Here is a 17,990-nt window from a genome sequence, read left to right on the forward strand (position 1 = left end):
TGCACTTGTATAACTGTGGACAGTTTTGGTCTCATTATTTAGCGAAGGGTCCACCTACCTTGGAAGCCGTGCATTAAAGTTGCACGAACTGACTCTTAAGGGAAGGGCAGATCATTAGAAAAGATTGAACTACGATTTAATATAAAATGTTATTGGATTTTACTGCAGATATTGGACTGAAGCAAAAAAAAAGAAAATTCAGGGAGCAACCTACAGGTCAGGCAGCATCTGTGGGAATAGATGCAGAGTTAAAGTCTCAGGTTATCAAAACTATATGAAGATTGAGCAACATGGGCCTTAAATCTGCGATGAACAGAGGAATGAGAGGGGGTCTCAATGAAACATGTAACATTTTGAGGGGCTTGGGAATGTAGATGATTTGAGAATATTTCCTTTGGTGGAGGAGACTGGAACTGGGGGCATAGTCCAAGGATAAAGGTGTGGCTATTTAAGAGGAGAAAAGTCTTCTCCCAGAGGGTTTCAAACCTTTGACATTCTATCTAGGCGTTCCTGCAATGGGGGCGACCAGAGTTGTTAATATGTGGGGATCGCTGGTCGGCACGGACCCGATGGGCCGAAGGGCCTGTTTCTGCACTGTATCTCTAAACTAAACTAAATCTAGACTAAACTAAGATAGACACTTGTTATGCAGAGAATGGGGGGATATGGATCATGTGCAGGGAGAGGAGATTAGTTGAACTTGCATCATGTTCGTCATGGACATTGTGGACTTCTTCCTGTCCTGTTCTATGACACCATCTACCCCAGAGAACTTCCTTTGCTGTATCCTTATAGAAACATATAAAATCCATATGAAATTCTTACAGGATTGGACAGGCTAGACGCAGGAAAAATGTTCCTGATGTTGGGGGAGTCCAGAACCAGGGGTCACAGTTTAAGAATAAGGGGTAAGCCATTTAGGACTGAGATGAGGAAAAAACTTCTTCACCCAGATAGTTGTGAATCTGTGGAATTCTCTGCCACAGAAGACAGTGGAGGCCAATTCACTGGATGTTTTCAAGAGAGAGTTAGATTTAGCTCTTGGGGCTAAAGGAATCATGGGATATGGGGAAAAAGCAGGAACGGGGTACTGATTTTAGATGATCAGCCATGATCATATTGAATGGCGGTGCTGGCTCGAAGGGCCGAATGGCCTACACCTGCAACTATTTTTCTATGTTTCTATGTTTTTCTATGTTTCTATCCCACTTATTTTCTGCTCCTCATCCTATTCTCCACTGTTCACTGTGTTTTTCCATTCATAGCCCTGAGGTCCCACCTACTACTTCCCATCTGGCAAAATTGGGTTGTACCCCAGAAAACTGTAGATAGTGAGCTATTCACTCATTTTGAGGGAGAGGGGAAAGGGTATTTGTGATTTCGATGAATCGAGAATTGTGAGGATTGAGCAGTGAGGTTAAAGATCAGTTCATGTCCTGATGCAGGCTCTCGGGCTGAAACATGGACAACTGTCCTCTCCCTCCACAGTCGCTGCCGCTTGAGTTTATCCAGCAGTTTGTCCTTTTGCTTCCGATGATCCACAACCTCATTTACCGAGGGAGATGGAGAAGTCCTGAGGGGCAAAGGGCTCAAATGCTGCTACTTCGCATGTTCTTATTTCACTTCTCTGAGACGGGTACGGGATTTGCACTGAGTATTAACAAGCTCCCACAGGTACAGATGGAGCCTCACCGCTGAAGGCTACCTCTACCGCGCCAAACCTTGGCCACCACCTCCCCTCGCACAAAGTCCCCACGCTGAATTACTGCAGACAGAACACACAGTGAATACTGATCCAGCTGCAACACAGACATTAATGAAGGTTGCACCCTTCTCCGACATTGGCACTAACATGTCACTCACTCTGCTACAGCTGCTGCTTTCAAAGCATTTGGATACCCAGAATTTTGGAGCAGCATTTATTCAATTGTGGAAGCTGTTTTGATACACGTACAGTGAGGAAGTGGTGGGGGAGTGGCGGACTGGTGCCTGAAAGCTATTCAGGATATGGTTGGCAAATTTTCTTGAGCCATGGACCTGTTGCTAGGAGACCATCAGTTAAAGATCATCCTGATGGCCAGATTCAGCAGATAAGTCAGAGGCACGCATTCAAAATCAGATGCAAGTTTGGAATGGATTATTGACAATTAAATCAGCACAAACCTGCAGGAAGGAAATGTGCACATTTGCCTCTGGAGAGGGAATGAATGAGAGAAAGGGATGGGAAGAAGAGAGATGAAAGGCAGATAAATAGCAGAGAGAGAGGGGGAGAGACAGAGGCGGAGAGGGAGAGAAAGGGAAAGAGAGATAGTGGGAAAGAGGGAGGGAGAGATAGGGAGAAATAGATAGTGAGAAGAGAGAGAGAGAGAGAGAGAGAGAGAGAGAGAGAGAGAGAGAGAGAGAGAGAGAGAGAGAGAGAGAGAGAGAGAGAGAGAGTGAGAGAGAGAGAGAGAGAGAGAGAGAGAGAGAGAGAGAGAGATGAATTAAACAAGTATTTTACAGTGCTTTTCACTATGGGGGATCCAATGTGACATCCCAGAAATAGCACTAACTTGGGAATTGGGTGGGTGGAACTGAACAAACCTACAATTTCCAGTGTGGTGGTACCAAGCAGATTGTTGGAGGTAGGGGTTGTCAAGAACCTGGACTTCATCTTAATGGACTTCATCCTTGGGTCTTTAAACAAATATCTAAGACAGATGATGTGTTTCCAAATTCCCAAGATTCACAAAGTTTTATCAGCAAAATAGCAAATGCAATTCAATTATTTAAGAAGGGAAGTAGAAGACAGAAAATGACAGGACAGTTAGCTTAACGTTTGCCCGAGAGAGAATGCCGGATGCTATTGCTGAAGACATCATAGCAGATGACTTAGAAAAACTCACAGTAATCAGGAAATATCAACATGCTTTTTTGAAAGGGAATTGGTGTTTAACCAATTTATTGGAGTCCTTTAAAGAAGTGATGTGCACTGTGGGTAAAGAGGAAATTGGTGGCGATACCGTATTTGGATTTCCAAAAGGAATTTGATAAGGTGCCACATCAAAGGTTAGTGCAGAAGATAAAAGTTTATAGTGTAGGAGGTGATATATTGGCATGAGGAGACATCTGGCTGGTCTACAGAAACAGAGACTGGGCATTGAGTGGAGTGCTACAAGGTTAATTTCTGGGACCCCAGCGTCTTACGCTTTGTGGAAATAAAATTGGACGAAGGCACAAAAGGTGTTGTTACTAAAATTACTTAAGGCACAAAGATAGGTAGGGAGATAAGTTGTGGAAAGGACACAAAGAAACTTCAAAAGAATACAGATAGACTGAGTGAGTGGGCAAAAAATCTGGCAAATGAAATATAATGTGTGAAAATACAAAGTTATCCACTTTGGCAGAAAAGATAACCAATAAGCATATCGTCTAAATTTTGGTAGATTGCAGAGCTCGACGCAGAGGGATCTGGGCCTCCTGATGCACGATTTGCAGAAGGCGTGTAGTAATTTAAAAAACTGACAAGATTGCGAGGGGAATTGAATACAAATGGTGGGAGGAAGTGCTTTGGTTTTATAGGGCGTCGGTCGGATCACTTTGATCGTATTACATCGTGCTTTAATCTCCTTACTAAAGGAAGCATGTTAATATTCTGGGAGTAACATGGAGCAGGTTTACTAGATTAATACCCTGAACGGGAAGGTTGCCTTACAAGGATAGGTTGCATAGCGTAGGGTGATACCTACTGGAGTTTGGAAGAACGAGACGGAATGCAATCAAAACATAGTGGAGTCAATGGCGTGTGGGAGGAAACCGGAGCACCCGGAGAAAATCCATGCAGGTCACGGGGAGAACGTGCAAACTGCTTAAAGACAGCACCCGTCGTCCGGATCGAACCCTGGGTCTCTGGCGCTGTGAGGGCAGCAACTCCACCCCAAAGTTCCTTCCTACATCTCCATGACTTAGTTTGTGCAGGTGAAAAAATGGGATTTTAAAAACAAGGAAGAACTGTAGCGGCTGAGAAACAAAGAGAACCTGAATCACAAAGGATGTGGGGGAAGGGATGAGAGTTGAGAGCCGGGCACTGAGAAATCACTTCTGGGATTACAATGTTATTTTACGAGATTCAAACACTTTGACTTCATTTAACCGAGGAGGGATGCTGAGACTCCACTGATCAATATCATACTTACGAAGAGGGATTCATGAAATTGAACCTAAGCCCCTCAAAATTGGAGAATGTAATTGCTTAAAGTGGTGAAGTGCTGTTGATTTTTTTTTTTTTTTGAGTATGAATTATATAATTTCCTGTTGAGATTTGGGCGTCACTGGCAATATTAAAGTTTTCTAACACGCAAGTAAACTCCGGGTGCTGTGTGGCAATGTCTACTTAACAATTACTGCACATTTGTTCCTTCTTGCATAAATCAGACATTCTGTAAGTGTGAGCTGCAGGTATGATAAGGCTGGCAGTTAGAACAGCATGTTCCCCACTCCTGGTGGACCTTGCTACCGATGCTCAGATGCCTTTGTAATGTAAAGGTGAAGACAGATACCTCAACCCCAGCAACACCAGCAAGCAGGCAAGGTGGCGCAGCGGTAGAGTTGCTGCCTTACAGCGCCAGAGACCCGGGTTTCGATCCTGACTACGGGTGCTGACTGTACGGAGTTTGTACGTTCTCCCCGTGACCGCGTGGGTTTTCTCCGGGTGCTCCGGTTTCCTCCCACATTCTAAAGACTTGCAGGTTTGTAGGCTGATTGGCTTCTGTAAATGGTCCCGAGTGTGTAGGAATTAACTAGCGTACGGGGGTCGCTGGTCGACGCTGGTTCAGTGGGCCAAAGGGCCTGTTTCCACGCTGTATCTCTTAATTAAACTAAACTAAACTAATCTTGCATTTGTCTGGAATGCAGTCTCTTATACTACAATACATTGCATGGGTATTCACAGAGACTGAGTCAAAATGATTTTGGTTAGGCTGCATTTGGAATATTGTGTGCAGTTTCTGGGTGCCTTATTACAGGATGGGATGTGGAGGCTTTGGAGAGTGAGGCCATGCACAAATTGGAGGAGCAGCACCTCATTTCTCGCTCAGGCAGCTTACAACCCAGCAGCTTGAACGTTGATTTCTCTAATTTCAAGTAACCCCAGCATTCCCCCCCTCCCTCCCCCCCTCCCCTCCTCCTCTCCCCCATGCCACTCATCCTTCTGAAAGATGGTCCCAACCCGAAACATTACCCATCCTTATTCTCCAGAGATACTGCCTGACCCGCTGAGTTACTCCAACATTTTGTGTCTATCGTTGGTGTAAACTAGCACCTGCAGTTCCTTCTTGTCGCGAGGGTGTGAATCAGGTTTGTTTTAAGTTGCAGAGAGAGAGAGTGAGGGAGAGATGGATAGAACAAAAGGAATCTTACTGATAGGGTGAGACCAGATTTGGTGTGGCTCTTAGAGAGTCAGATTGAGTGCCCATGAGGAAACAAAGAGCTTCAAAATGAAATGGAGCTTCAGCTGCTGAGACTTCATGTTTAGTTTAGTTTAGTTTAGTTTAGTTTATTGTCACTTTATTATTGTTTAGTTTATTGTCAAAAACGTTCTGTTGCGTGCTACCCAGTCAGATGTAAGACTATACATGACTATACATGATTACAATAGAGCCGTCCACAATGTACAGATACAGTGTAAAGGGAATAATTTTAATGTAAGATAAAGTCCAGTAAAATCTAATTAAAGATGGTCCAAGGGTCTCCAATGATGTCGATGGTAGCTTAGGCCCGTTATGTAGTTGTTAATAGCATGGTCTAGTTTTGTGGGTCAATTATGATAATGAAACTGAAGGACATGATCAATACCAAGAAAGGCTGTGTTACAAAACATGAATATACTTGAAAAATAGACGACAGCTTAACAAATCCCAGTACAATCACATGCAAGATGGTGCACCTTGATAAAAGTCGACATTCTGGAAATTAAAGATTGTGAGTGGGGCTAGAGATAGGCAAAATTCAGGGCAACTCCCTGAATGCCCCTTAACCCATTGACCTCTGCAGCTAATCACCACGGTAACCCTGGCCTCGCCCACAGATGCTGCCTGACTCTCTGGGCATTTTCAGGGTTTTATATTTCACCATCAGATTTCCAGGATAAGCAAATTTTGATGGTAATTGGATAGAGAGTGAAGCTGAGCAAATAACCCACCCACCTTCCACAGGGACTGGGATCCGATTGCTGAGCCATTCCTTGTTTTAACCGCATGGGATGCAGATTCCTGATGGCTCAGTCTTCCCAGAGTAAGAGAATCAAGTAATTTTACCTAGGAAACCAGTCTTTTACCCAGGGTAGGAGAATCAAGAACCAGAGGACCCAGCGAGCAGCACATTGACGCAGCGGTAAAGTTGCTGCCTTACAGCACCAGGGACCCGGGTTCAATCCTGTCCACGGTTACTGTCTGTAAGGAGTTTGTACACCAATCAGCCAAAACATTATGACCACTGACAGGCGAAGTGAATAACATTGATTATCTTGTTACAATGGCACCTGTCAAGGGGTGGCATATATTAGGCAGTAAGTGAACAGTCAGTTCTTGAAGTTTATGTGTTGGATGCAGGAGAAATGGGCAGGAGTAAAGACCTGAGCGACTTTGACAAGGGCCAGATTGTTATGGCCAGACGACTGGGTCAGAGCATCTCTGAAACGGCAATGCTTGTGGGGTGCTCCCGGTCAGCAGTGGTGAGTACCTACCGACAGTGGTCCGGGGAGGGACAAACCACAAACCGACGACAGGGTGTTGGGTGCCCAAGGCTCATTGATGCATGAGGGCATCGAAGGCTATTCCGTCTGGTCCGAACCAACAGAAGGTCTACTGTGGCACAAGTGACAGAAAATTTTAATGGTGGTCATGGGAGGAATGTGTCACAATACACAGTGCATCGCACCCTGCTGCGTATGGGGCTTCACATGGAGGACCAACAGCATATTAGGCAGGTAGTCATAATGTTTTGGCTCATCAGGTCATATTGTTTTGGCTGATTGGTGTATGTTCTGCTTGTGACTGCGTGGGTTTTCTCTGGGTGCTCCGGTTTCCTCCCACACTCCAAAGATGTGCAGGTTTGTAGGTTAATCGGCATCTATAACTTGTCCTTAGTGTGTGGGACTAGAACTAGTATATGGGTGATAGTTGGTCAGCGCGGACTCATTGGGCCGAAGGGCTTGTTTCCATGCTGTATCTTGAAACTAAACTAAACTATCATCGGAAAGGAAAGAAAAAGGAATTAACACTGTCTGAAGATGGGTTCTGACCTGAAATGGCACCTATTCCTTTTACCCAGAGATGCTGCCTGACCCACTGAGTTACTCCAGCATTGTGTGTTTATCTCCAGTATAAATCAGCACCTGCAAATCCTTCCTATACATACATTTGGAGGAATTTCCCAACATGTTTATATCCTTAATATGGGTGTCAGACGTTATGGGGAGAAGGCAGGAGAATGAGGTTAGGAGGGAGAGATAGGTCAGCCATGATCAAATGGTGGAGTCAACTCGATGGGCCTAATGGCCTAATTCTGCTCCTATGGCTTATAATCTTAATTATCAATCAGGGTTGGTTTTCAGCCTGGTCGGAGTCCTGGTCTTACTTGGCCTATGTACGGTCTGGAGGGAGGGACATTGCTCGGAGGAACCTGGAGCGGTGGGCGAGTTAACACCTGCCTTACCTGGACTTGCAGGCCGCGGGCTGGGCTCTCTCCGCTGCTGCTGGCCTGCGCACCGACTGGCGACTCTGAAGCTGCTGCATTGCACCGCTGCGGGAGTCCAGTGCAACCAGGGTAACTCGGCGAGCTGCAGGAAGTTATGCAATAAGGCTGGAAGAAGAAAACGGGAAACATAAAGTAATGAAGAAATGAGCAGCATTTGACACCGCGTTACAAACCTTTCAGATCCAGCATCACTGACACGCCCAACTTACGTTTGTACATCATACACTGTGATTGCACTCCGCAAGCACCAAACTCCTAAATGTACCTGTGTAAGAAGGTTTAAACTGAAGATAGACACTGTACGATTTGAGAAGTTTTCCCTCATTCGGAAAGCAACACCAAACCAAAGAGCTGCAGTTTGGACATTTTAAACGGGAGACTGGGGCTGATAGCGGAGAAAGGCTGCGGTCAGATTACCAAAGGATGTCACAATCTGTGGGTCCTAAGATGGCCGCAGGACCTCGTGACCAGCCACAAAAAGTAAAAACCTTACAACCCAGTCTCTAGGTTTCTGCAAAGCCACGGCCAGAACAATGGATGGGTATTGGCCATGCAGAAACCTGCAAAACCAGGTCGAAGTCCAGACACTGGGGCACTGACATCAGCATACTCACAATGCCCCAAGCCGACCTACACAGTTAATCTCGTTAAGGGGGCACAATAGCCCATAGAAAACTACCTGGTAGGTGATGGGAAACCAGTTAAACCCATCACCTCGCAACGAAATACCAATTAACACCGTCTGGCCATCCCCGGTACCCCCGGACATAAGCGCAGATCAGAGAGAAAACTCATACATATCTTTTTAAACAAAGAGATTCCAAGATCTGGCGGGAGATAGGACGGGTCAGAATAGTATAACTGGCCACGACTTTTGGGTTTTAAACTCAAGAAGAAAACCTGCAAGGAACGCAAGCAGGCAAGAAACGGACGCAAGAAGGAAGTCAAACGAATGCAGGAGGAAGAAAAGACAGGCAAGAAGAACGGATGCAAGAGAGAGGAACAGGCACGCAACTCGAGGAGAAATACTGCAAAACGAACAGCCAGTAACCCCAGTAATAGCCCCATGGTGAGCATGCACCCCGATCTTGCATATCCTGGACATAGATTAGAGTAGTGTAGTGTAGAGTGGAGGGTGGTTTGAATAAACGTTGGGTGTGTAAAGAAATATGTGTTGGTCAATTTTGCGATGTGTCGTTCGTTCCCCATCTTACAGTCGTGTATATGTCTTGTAGAACTGTGTGTGTTTTATGATTCATAGTCATAAGTATTCATGTGATTCGGTATGTGTTTTATAGACATGTCTTATAGAACTGTATAAGTATTCATGGACAATAGTCCCAAGCGCTAAATAAAAGCCTTTTCCATTTAAACCCTGGTCTTCAAATCTGGTCTGGTTGAATTTTTCTGCACTATCAACGCTCCTGCATCTAAGTCCAGTGTCCAGAACCGTAGGGGGTGAGTGGGTCGAACCACTCAGGGGGAACCAGTGTGCGCGGCCTGGTCAAGGGATCAGAGCAAGGTGAATATCACCAAACAATGGATGTGTGGTTTATTAGATGACAAGCGCCCACTGGATGCAGCGATCCGGTGGACGGCCAGTAAAGCCCACAAGAAATCTGTAGAGAAGGCGGTCTGGCTGACCTGCTATAAAAAGCAGGTCCAGCTTTTGGACCGCGTGGTTCTGGCACAGGCAGCCCAGATCAGGGACCTTAAGGAGGAGGTAGAGGAGAAGGCTGCGGGTGGGAACCAGTTGATTGAGGCTCTGGACTCTTTAAACAAGGAGTGCCAGGTCGTGACCAACCGCCACGAAGCCAGGGTAGAGCTGATGGAGTGTCAGATCACTGAGGCTATGCGCAGTAAGGGCAAGCTCAGGGAACAGTGCGCTTCCCTGAGCCGCCAGCTGGAGACCCAGGAAGAGAACCTTAAGGGAGTTAGGGCAGCCTACAAAATGGTTTTGGAGGACAGGTCGGAAGGGGCCGACCACGGGGCCTGCCTGCAGGAGATAGAGGGTCTGCGGGGTGCTTTAAATAAAGCAAGCAGGCTGGTCTGTTTGATGAACCCCCCCGCGGGCCAGTCACTAGCGGGTGCGAAGGTCCCGGTTCCGATCCCTAGAAAGACCGTGGTGGCTTCGGCCCCCAGACTCCACAATTCCCCTAGCTACGAGGCATCCTGGGAAAGGGGTAGTGTAGGGGAGAGAGAGAGAGAGGAGCTCCCGGTCGAGGACTCGGCACCGGCGCCCATGTGCCCGGTCCTGGAAACCAGACGGGGACCCACCATGCAGAATGGGGACGCCGGACCCATTCAGAGCGAGATCGTGGTGCCCCACAGCTCCCAGCAGTTAAGAGCTATGATCGGGCATGTAGCAAAATTGTCCGAATCAGGGGACCCTTCGCTGCATTTCAGGGAGATAGAGCAAACCACCGCAATCAACGGTTGCGACGAGGGAGAACGGGCAAAATTGTTGCTGTTCTCCCTGGACAGCTCGATCCTCCAATGCCTCTCAGATGAAAGCAAAAGAGGGACCAGGACCCACGATCTCCTACGGGACGAGGTCCTGGACGTCTTGGGGATGGGCGATGAGGGTCCATTTGCCCGATTGGAGAGGACCCTCCAGATGGAGGGAGAACCCCCAAGGGTTTTTGCGGCGCGACTGTGAACAGTGTATCAAAGCAGCTGCCCGCACGTCCCCGCGCGGGATGTCCTGGTTGGGAATGGGAGAGCCCAGTGGCTCCGATGCTTGGTGTCAAACAGCCTGGCAGCCGTCAGGGAGCAGGCGAAAGCCTGGTTTGATCCCACAAATAGCACGGAGGAGGCGGTTTTGGACCATCTCACGGTAGGGTATAGAAACACCCGGAGCACGCCTACACGACTCGTAACAGGGAAGGTGCACGTGGCGGAGGCTACTGCACCGGTCCAAAAGGAGTGGCGACAGGAGGGTAACCCTACCGCACAGTCCAAGTGTTTCAGGTGTGGTAAGGTGGGACACTGGCGGAAGGATTGCAGGGCCCACACCAAGGAAGATAGGGTTGGCACCACCCAGCGCGCCGATGTCCCAGTTAAGCCCGAGATTATCGAAACGATGATCGAGGTGATGCGGTCCCTCATGACCGCACAGGGGAAGGTGGCAGTCGCTACCGGCTCCCCGGGTGCGGGGGGGGCACTGGACATTCCCCAATGACATCAGCCCGCGCAGCCCGCCTATCTGTGTCCTCTCCACTACGATGCGTGGAAGAGGCCGCTTGTGGAGATGGTAGTGGAGAGGCAAAGGGGCAGTTACCTGTCGGACACGGGGGCTTCATGCACCGTGGTCCACACAGAGGAACCCTTTGACTCTCCCCTGTCCACAGGGGACCCTTTCGTACTGGCGGGGTTCACAGGGAAGGAACAGGCTGGCGCGCGTTCCATCCCGCTGTCCATTCATTTGGGAGCACTCCATACCACATGGGAGTGTATCCTGATGAAGTGGCCTAGAGCACAGGGGTCAACCACAGGGGCCAGCCCTGTGAGTGGGGACTCACAGCCAAGGATGAGGCAGGTCACGCAGGCAGGCAAGAAACCCCTTACAACACAAAGTGCTGGAGTAACTCAATGGGTCAGGCAGCATCTCTGGAGAGAAGGAATGGGTGACGTTTCGAGTCGAAACCCAATATCAGTCCTAGTTATTCCAGCATTTTGTGATGCTATACCAGTTATACCAGTTGTGAGTGTTCATTTCTCTCTTCTCCAACACAGAGGCTCTAAAGTGAAAGGAACAACACACTGTGCACAGGTCCTGTATTTGATTTATTCAAACTGCAGCACAGATGGTTAGAGTTTCTGCACGGTATTCCACTTTCTATTCATAAAACATGGAAATATATTTGCATTAGCCTCTCCCTAACACCCACTGCAAAGGTTCACACGAAAAACACCTATTGGAAGTCAGAGGCACAAGGGACTGCAGATGCTGGAATCTTGAGCAAATTACAAACTGCCAGGGGAACTCAATGGTCAGGCAGTATCTATGGAGGGAAATGTACAGATGGTGTTTCGAATTGAACCCTTCTTCAGACTGTCCTTTTCCCTCCACAGATGCTGCCTGGCCCACTGAGTTCTTCCTGCAGTTTGTTTTTTTACCCATGGGAATACATTGGACAGTAGAGAGGACCCTTCATGAATTATAATGTATGGGTTCATGGAAGCCATTGAGAATAAAGTGCACAGAATAAAGTGCAACCCACACTGAAATCCATTGCATGGACAACCACAGCCTCTCCATCCTGGAATATGTAGCATGGATGACAGAAAATCATCTCGAAGGTAGGATAAGCGAAAGGTCGAGGATGTGGCAGATGGAACCTCAAGTGGAAAATGCACGGTCATTCGTTTTGGAAGGAAAAAAAACTAATGGAGTATTTTTGAAATGCTGAGAATTTGAGAGGTATTGGTGTTCAGAGGCATCTGGGTACTCTTGTGCAAAAACCACTGAAGTTACCTTCCTGGCAGTTAGCAAGACAAATGGTTATAACTCAGCATCTCTGGAGAGATGGAACGAGTGACATTTTGTGCCAAGACCCTTCTTCAGACTTCTCTACAGAGATGCTGCCTGTCTTGCTGAGTTACACCAGCATTTTGTGTCTATCTTTGGTTTAAACCAGCATCTGCAGTTCCTTCCTACACATGATAAATGTTCCTTTCACTTTGGGTTATGTTGGTCTTTATCACAAGAGGATTTGAGTAGAATAAGAGATATGTGTTGCTCCCGGATGGGACTACACCTGGAGTATTGTGTTCAGCTGTGGTCTTCTTACCCAAGGAAGGATATACCAGAGTTGAGTTGACTTTAGTTTATTGTCACATGTACCGAGGTAGAGTGAAAAGCTCATGATATTCAGATAACAGATGGGTTCCTCAGAACTCATGTGGAGGAGTGGTGGTGATTGTCATTTGAAGACAGGTTAAGAGACTGGGCCACAAGAGTTTCGAAGACAAGGGGATAATCCTATTGAAACGTACGAAACCCATGGACTTGACAGGGATAATATTTCCCCTGGAAAATTGTCCAGAACCAGCCATTCGGAACTGAGGGACAGTTTCTTTATTCAGTGATAAACTATTCTTTGAAATTCTCCAACTAAGAGGAATGTGGAAACAATTCCAAAAAAAAAGACTGAGTGATGAAAAATGGGATTAGTATAGGTTGGTACATGATAGTAAGCACAGGCGTGGTGGGTCGAAGGGCCTGTTTCGGTGCTGTACGACTCCATGACACAGCACAGGTACACAGAACCTCTTGCAAATATAATACATTGATACACAAACCCTCCAAATGTACACCGAGCCAGTCTGGGAATACATTGCAAAGGTACAAAAAAAAAGGCTCAGGAAATGTGCATCACATGTACATAAAACATCTAAGGGAACACACAGCACAGATGTACACAATTTCTCCTAGAATTCACCACAAGGGTTCTTCTGAGAATATACTCCCCTTGCTCCAACAGGTATTCCAATATTCAACCCTGTGACAGACACTACTAGCACCCATCCCACTGGTTGTTGTTCTCCTGGTGTGCTGCACTCGAAATGGTGGTGTTCTCACAATGTCCAACCCCCTGGCACGAGGTCCACTGGGGTTCTGTCCTCCAACGGATTGTCCCATGGGGTTCAACTCTCTGTCGGGTGGTCCAATGAGGTGAAGACCTATGATGGGTTGGTCCAATGAGATCCAGACCTCTGGCAGGTGGTCCAATGAGATCCAGGTCTCTGGCAGACGGTCCAATAAGATCCAGATCTCTGACAGATGGTCCAATGAGGTGCAGACTTCTGGCAGGTGGTCCAATGAGGTCCAGGTATCTGGCAGGCGGTCCAATAAGATCCAGATCTCTGACAGATGGTCCAATGCAGATCTCTGACAGATGGTCCAATGAAATCCAGGCCTCAGACATGGTCCAATGAGATTCAGACCTCTGGCAGGTGGTCCAATAAGATCCAGATCTCTGACGGGTGGTCCAATGAGATCCAGATCTATGGCAGGTGATCCAATGAGGTGCAGATCTCTGTCAGATGGTCCAATGAGATGCAGATCTCTGACCAGCATTCCTTTGGTGCCCATTTTTTTCCTACAGCGTTGTTCTCTAGCTCGCTTCTCTAATGTGCGTCATTAGGACCACACCCCCAACGTCCATCTAGAAAGCAGGCAACTTTCTAACAGGTTGCCCAGCCATCATTTTGACCACTGAGTCCCTCAGCGACCAGCCCTTTAACGTGGAGATTCCCAGTGACGGCTCCTCTGGCCCAGTACTCCCGGTGATCCTTTATCAAGGGGGGGGGGGGGAGAATCCTAGGTGTGTTCCCAGTCTCACCTCCACTATAAGGATACAGCGCCCATCGTCTTGTCTTCCAGCATCTGCGAACAGACTCCCGGATACCCAGCGATCTGACCAGTGCCCACTCTTCCAGCAAGAGGGATGCTTCTTGAGTTCCCTGCCAATGGTGTGGAACTGGAAGGCAACGGTACCTCCGCTCGGGTTGACCACTGAGACCGAGTGCGCGCTATGGACATTGAGAAGACTTTTGTCTCCATGTTGTGTATTTTGGTCTCTTCTGCAGGGAGCAGACAGACTGTGGTTGGGCAAACCCTTATGGTGCCGACGTGTACGTTCGTTCACTGCATCTTGGTAAGGCTAATGGATGCGGATTGGCAAGTGGACACGCTGGGACTGTGAGAGTGGCCAAGTGGAGATGTTTAGAGCGATGAGCGATTTCACGGTCAACTGTTTCGGAAGTGAATATGTGAAGCCCAGCGCGGCGGGGGGGAGGGAGAGGGGAGAGGGGGAGAGGAAAGGCGAGGAGCAATCCAGGAGACAACTCGCTCAAACACGATGTGTATCAGAGAGAAAGGAAATGGGAAAATAGGCAACGTTCACACGGATAGAAAGTCGACACCTCTCGTCCAGCCACCCCTCGCTGAGGTGCCCGCCTTGCCTCATTAGCGCTCGGCACTCTAAGTCTTGCAAAAAAATACCATTGATTACACCGTTTAATCAGACGGACACGTGGAAGTGCAGGGAATAGAGGGATATGGGCCAGGTATAGCAGATTGAATTAACTTGGTCATGTTTTGGCACAAACACAGTGGCAGAGTTGCTGCCTTACAGCGACAGAGACCCGGGTTCGATCCTGGCCACGGTTGCCGTCTGCACGGAGTTTGTACGTTCTCCCTGTGACCGCGTGGGTTTGCTCCGGGTGCTCCGTTTGCTCCCACACTCCAAAGATTTGTTTACCTAATTGGGGCGCAGGTAAATTTGTAAATTGTCCCTACTGTATAGGATAGTGTTACGTGGATGGGGATCGCTGGTTGGCGCGGACTCAGTGGGCCGAATGGCCTGTTTCCGCGCTGTATCTCTAAGCTAAACTCGTTCCTGTACTGTTCTGTGCTCTGTGTTAAAACCATCCAGCCATACTCCCAGCGCGATGGGGGTGAGTGAATGGGCCGGGTTTTCCCACCCAATGGTCTCCCATTGAGTTGCGACCAGACTCGCCCACGATGGGAATGAAACCCCCCCATGTCTATTTCAGGAATTCTTCAAGGAAATGAACCCCATGCGGGCGGGTAAATGAATACGGACCAGTTGCTCCAGGAAGCTCTCTCTCTCTCTCTCTCTCTCTGTCTCTCTCCTCGCTCGGTGAAGCAGCGCTTTGATGGATCAATTCCATGTTCTGAACTTAGTTTTACTGCGTCTGCCTACACGCCGTGTCGTGAGCTACTTCCGCGGTGGGTACACCTGTTTACCACCCAGCTCCTGAGCAAGAACAGAGCGTTTAATTCCGACCCTCCCCGCTGTTTCAGTGAACACCAGTAAGAAGTGGACTGGAAACGCAGTGATCAGTTTTTTGTTTGTGGCTCGACTAAAATACAATGAAACGAGGGAAGGGGAGGTCTCATTGGGAAAAGACAGTAGACAGAAGGCAGTAGGGAGCGGATCAGACTGAAAACACAGAGGTAGAGTGACACGGGGTGGAGATGGGGCGGCAGAAAATGGTCACGGAGACACAGGACGTGAAACACATGGAGAGAATGTCGGTCCATCCTCGTTTATACTGTAAACAGCAGAGAGTCCGCCCTGACAAGGTGGGACAGAGAAAAACAAATGGGAGAAAGGGGAGGGGGGGGGGAGAGAATAGAGAGAGAGAATAGAGAGGGGGAAAGAGTAAGACGAATAGAGAAAGATAGACAGAGAGAGAGAGAGAGAGAGAGACGCACAGTGGCACTGAGGGAGATGGAGGGGTGAGACAAGACGGCGAGAAAGATGATTGGAAATGAGAGGCTGGGGGGAAAGGGGGGGGGGAGAGGAGAGGGCCGGGGAAATGGACTCGGAGACGCCGAAAGGAAGGGGGAGAATGGCCAATATGGAGGATTTCCCCAACCCAGTCTGAAAGGTGTTGGGAGGAGAGGGAGGGGGTGGGGGTGGGGGGGGGGGGGGGGGGGGGGGGGGGATCGGGAGGGTCAAGGGAGATGGGGACAGGAGACAGAGAGAGGGAGAGACTGACGGAGGGATTCGCGGAGGGAATGAAAGAAAGGGAGAGAGAGAGAAAATGTGCGAGAGAGGGGGGGTAGAGAAAGAGAGCGAAAAACGCCGCGGTATTCCAACAGGTGTAAATAAAGTCTTTGGAAGGACAACGGCTGTTACAAAGTAGAATCTTTAGTCTGGAAAACACATCTCCCCGATGGCGTTCACACCCCGGCCCGCCCCCCCCCCCCCCCCCCCCCACCACCTGAACCATCCGCTCTGGCCCCCAAATACCCGCTCGCCCCCACTGTACCAGTCCCTCTGGTCCCCAATGACATGTCCGGGCGCTGCACCTGCAACATCCCCCTAGTCCCAACCTCTGATGCCTCATCTGTACCACCCTTCCCTGTTCCTAACCCCCCGGGAGCGGCACCTGCACCAACTCTCTCTCTTTCCCCCCCCCCACCCCCCACCCCCAAATTTCCGAGCGCCGCAACTACACCATCCGCCCCTGGTCGCCAACCTCTGGGCGTCCCCACCTGCTCCACCCCCTCTGGTCCCAACCTCTGGGCGCCCCACCTGCACCATTCGTCCCTGGTCCCAGTATCGCCTCCTCCCCCACCCCTCCCAGGTCTCCAATGTCCGGGCCCCTCACCTGCACCACCCACCCCTGGCACCCAATGTCCGGGATTGGATCTGTACCCTACCCCCAAACTCGGATCCCTCACCTGCACCACCCACCCCTGGTCCCAACGCCCCCCCCCCCCTTATCCCTGGTCCCAGTGCCCCCCCCCCCTCTCTCTTCATACCCCCCCATCCCTGGTCCCAGTGCCCCCCCCCTCTCTCTTCATACCCCCCCATCCCTGGTCCCAGTGCCCCCCCTCTCTCTTCATACCCCCCCCTCCCCCTTATCCCTGGTCCCAATGTTGCCCCCCCCCCTCTCTCTTCATACCCCCCCCTTATCCCTGGTCCCAATGTGCCCCCCCTCTCTTCATACCCCCCCCCCCCCCTTATCCCTGGTCCCAATGTCCCCCCCCCCTTATCCCCAGTCCCCGGACGCCGCACCTGCACCACCCGCCCCTGGATCGATGTTTCCTCCCTCCCTCCCTCCCTCCTCCCATCGCCCCTTTATCCTTGGACTTGCTCCCAATGCCCGGACGCCTCACCTGCTCCATCACCATGGTCCCCAATGTCCTGGCCCTTCACCTGCACCATCCCCTCTGGTCGCCCCATCCCCAACCCCAACCCCATCCCTGGAGGTCCCACCTGCACCACCCCCATCCCCATCCCTGGAGGTCCCACCTGCACCACCCCCTGTCCCCTGTCCCCGGTCTCCGGGCGTCTCACCTGCCGCAGTCGGTCGGTCGTTGCCTCGGGCGCTCTCGCCAGTCCCAGACACATCAGGCTGAAAGCAGAGAGAGAGATACAGCGAGGACCCGCCCTCGGAGCCAAGCAGCCACTCGGAACACGGAGAGACAACTTTGGGAAAGAGCTCAGACACAAAGGCGGGGCCAAAGTTTGCCGATTCACAATTACAAAGCTCACTCTCCCGACCATCAAACCCAAACTTACCTGCCCCCCAACCCCAACCCCAACCGCTGTCTCCATGCACTCAACCCATGTTGGTTTAATTGATCTATTGACACGGTCCCACCTGGACCAGAGTGAACGGAGTCCTATCTCACAACAATCAGGACAGCAACAAACTGGAGTCGAGCGGGTCGAACAGCATCTGAGATCGGGGAAGGAATTGTGAACGTT

General features: G+C 49.6%; 1 protein-coding gene across 1 annotated transcript in view; it reads right to left on the minus strand.

Annotated features, from left to right (window-relative positions):
• baiap3 (BAI1 associated protein 3) overlaps positions 1–17,674 on the minus strand; it is an 89,606-nt gene extending 71,932 nt beyond the window's left edge. Inside the window, exons 1-2 of the mRNA XM_078417773.1 lie at positions 17,577–17,674; positions 7,693–7,839 (exon numbers count right to left, since the gene is read on the minus strand). Of these exons, the coding sequence (XP_078273899.1) occupies positions 7,693–7,772 (80 nt within the window). The 5' untranslated portion in view covers positions 7,773–7,839; positions 17,577–17,674. The remainder of the gene's footprint in view (positions 1–7,692; positions 7,840–17,576) is intronic.
• Positions 17,675–17,990: the final 316 nt, after the last annotated feature.

The sequence above is a fragment of the Rhinoraja longicauda genome, chromosome 21 (assembly GCF_053455715.1).
Source record: "Rhinoraja longicauda isolate Sanriku21f chromosome 21, sRhiLon1.1, whole genome shotgun sequence".
Lineage (NCBI taxonomy): Eukaryota > Metazoa > Chordata > Chondrichthyes > Rajiformes > Arhynchobatidae > Rhinoraja > Rhinoraja longicauda.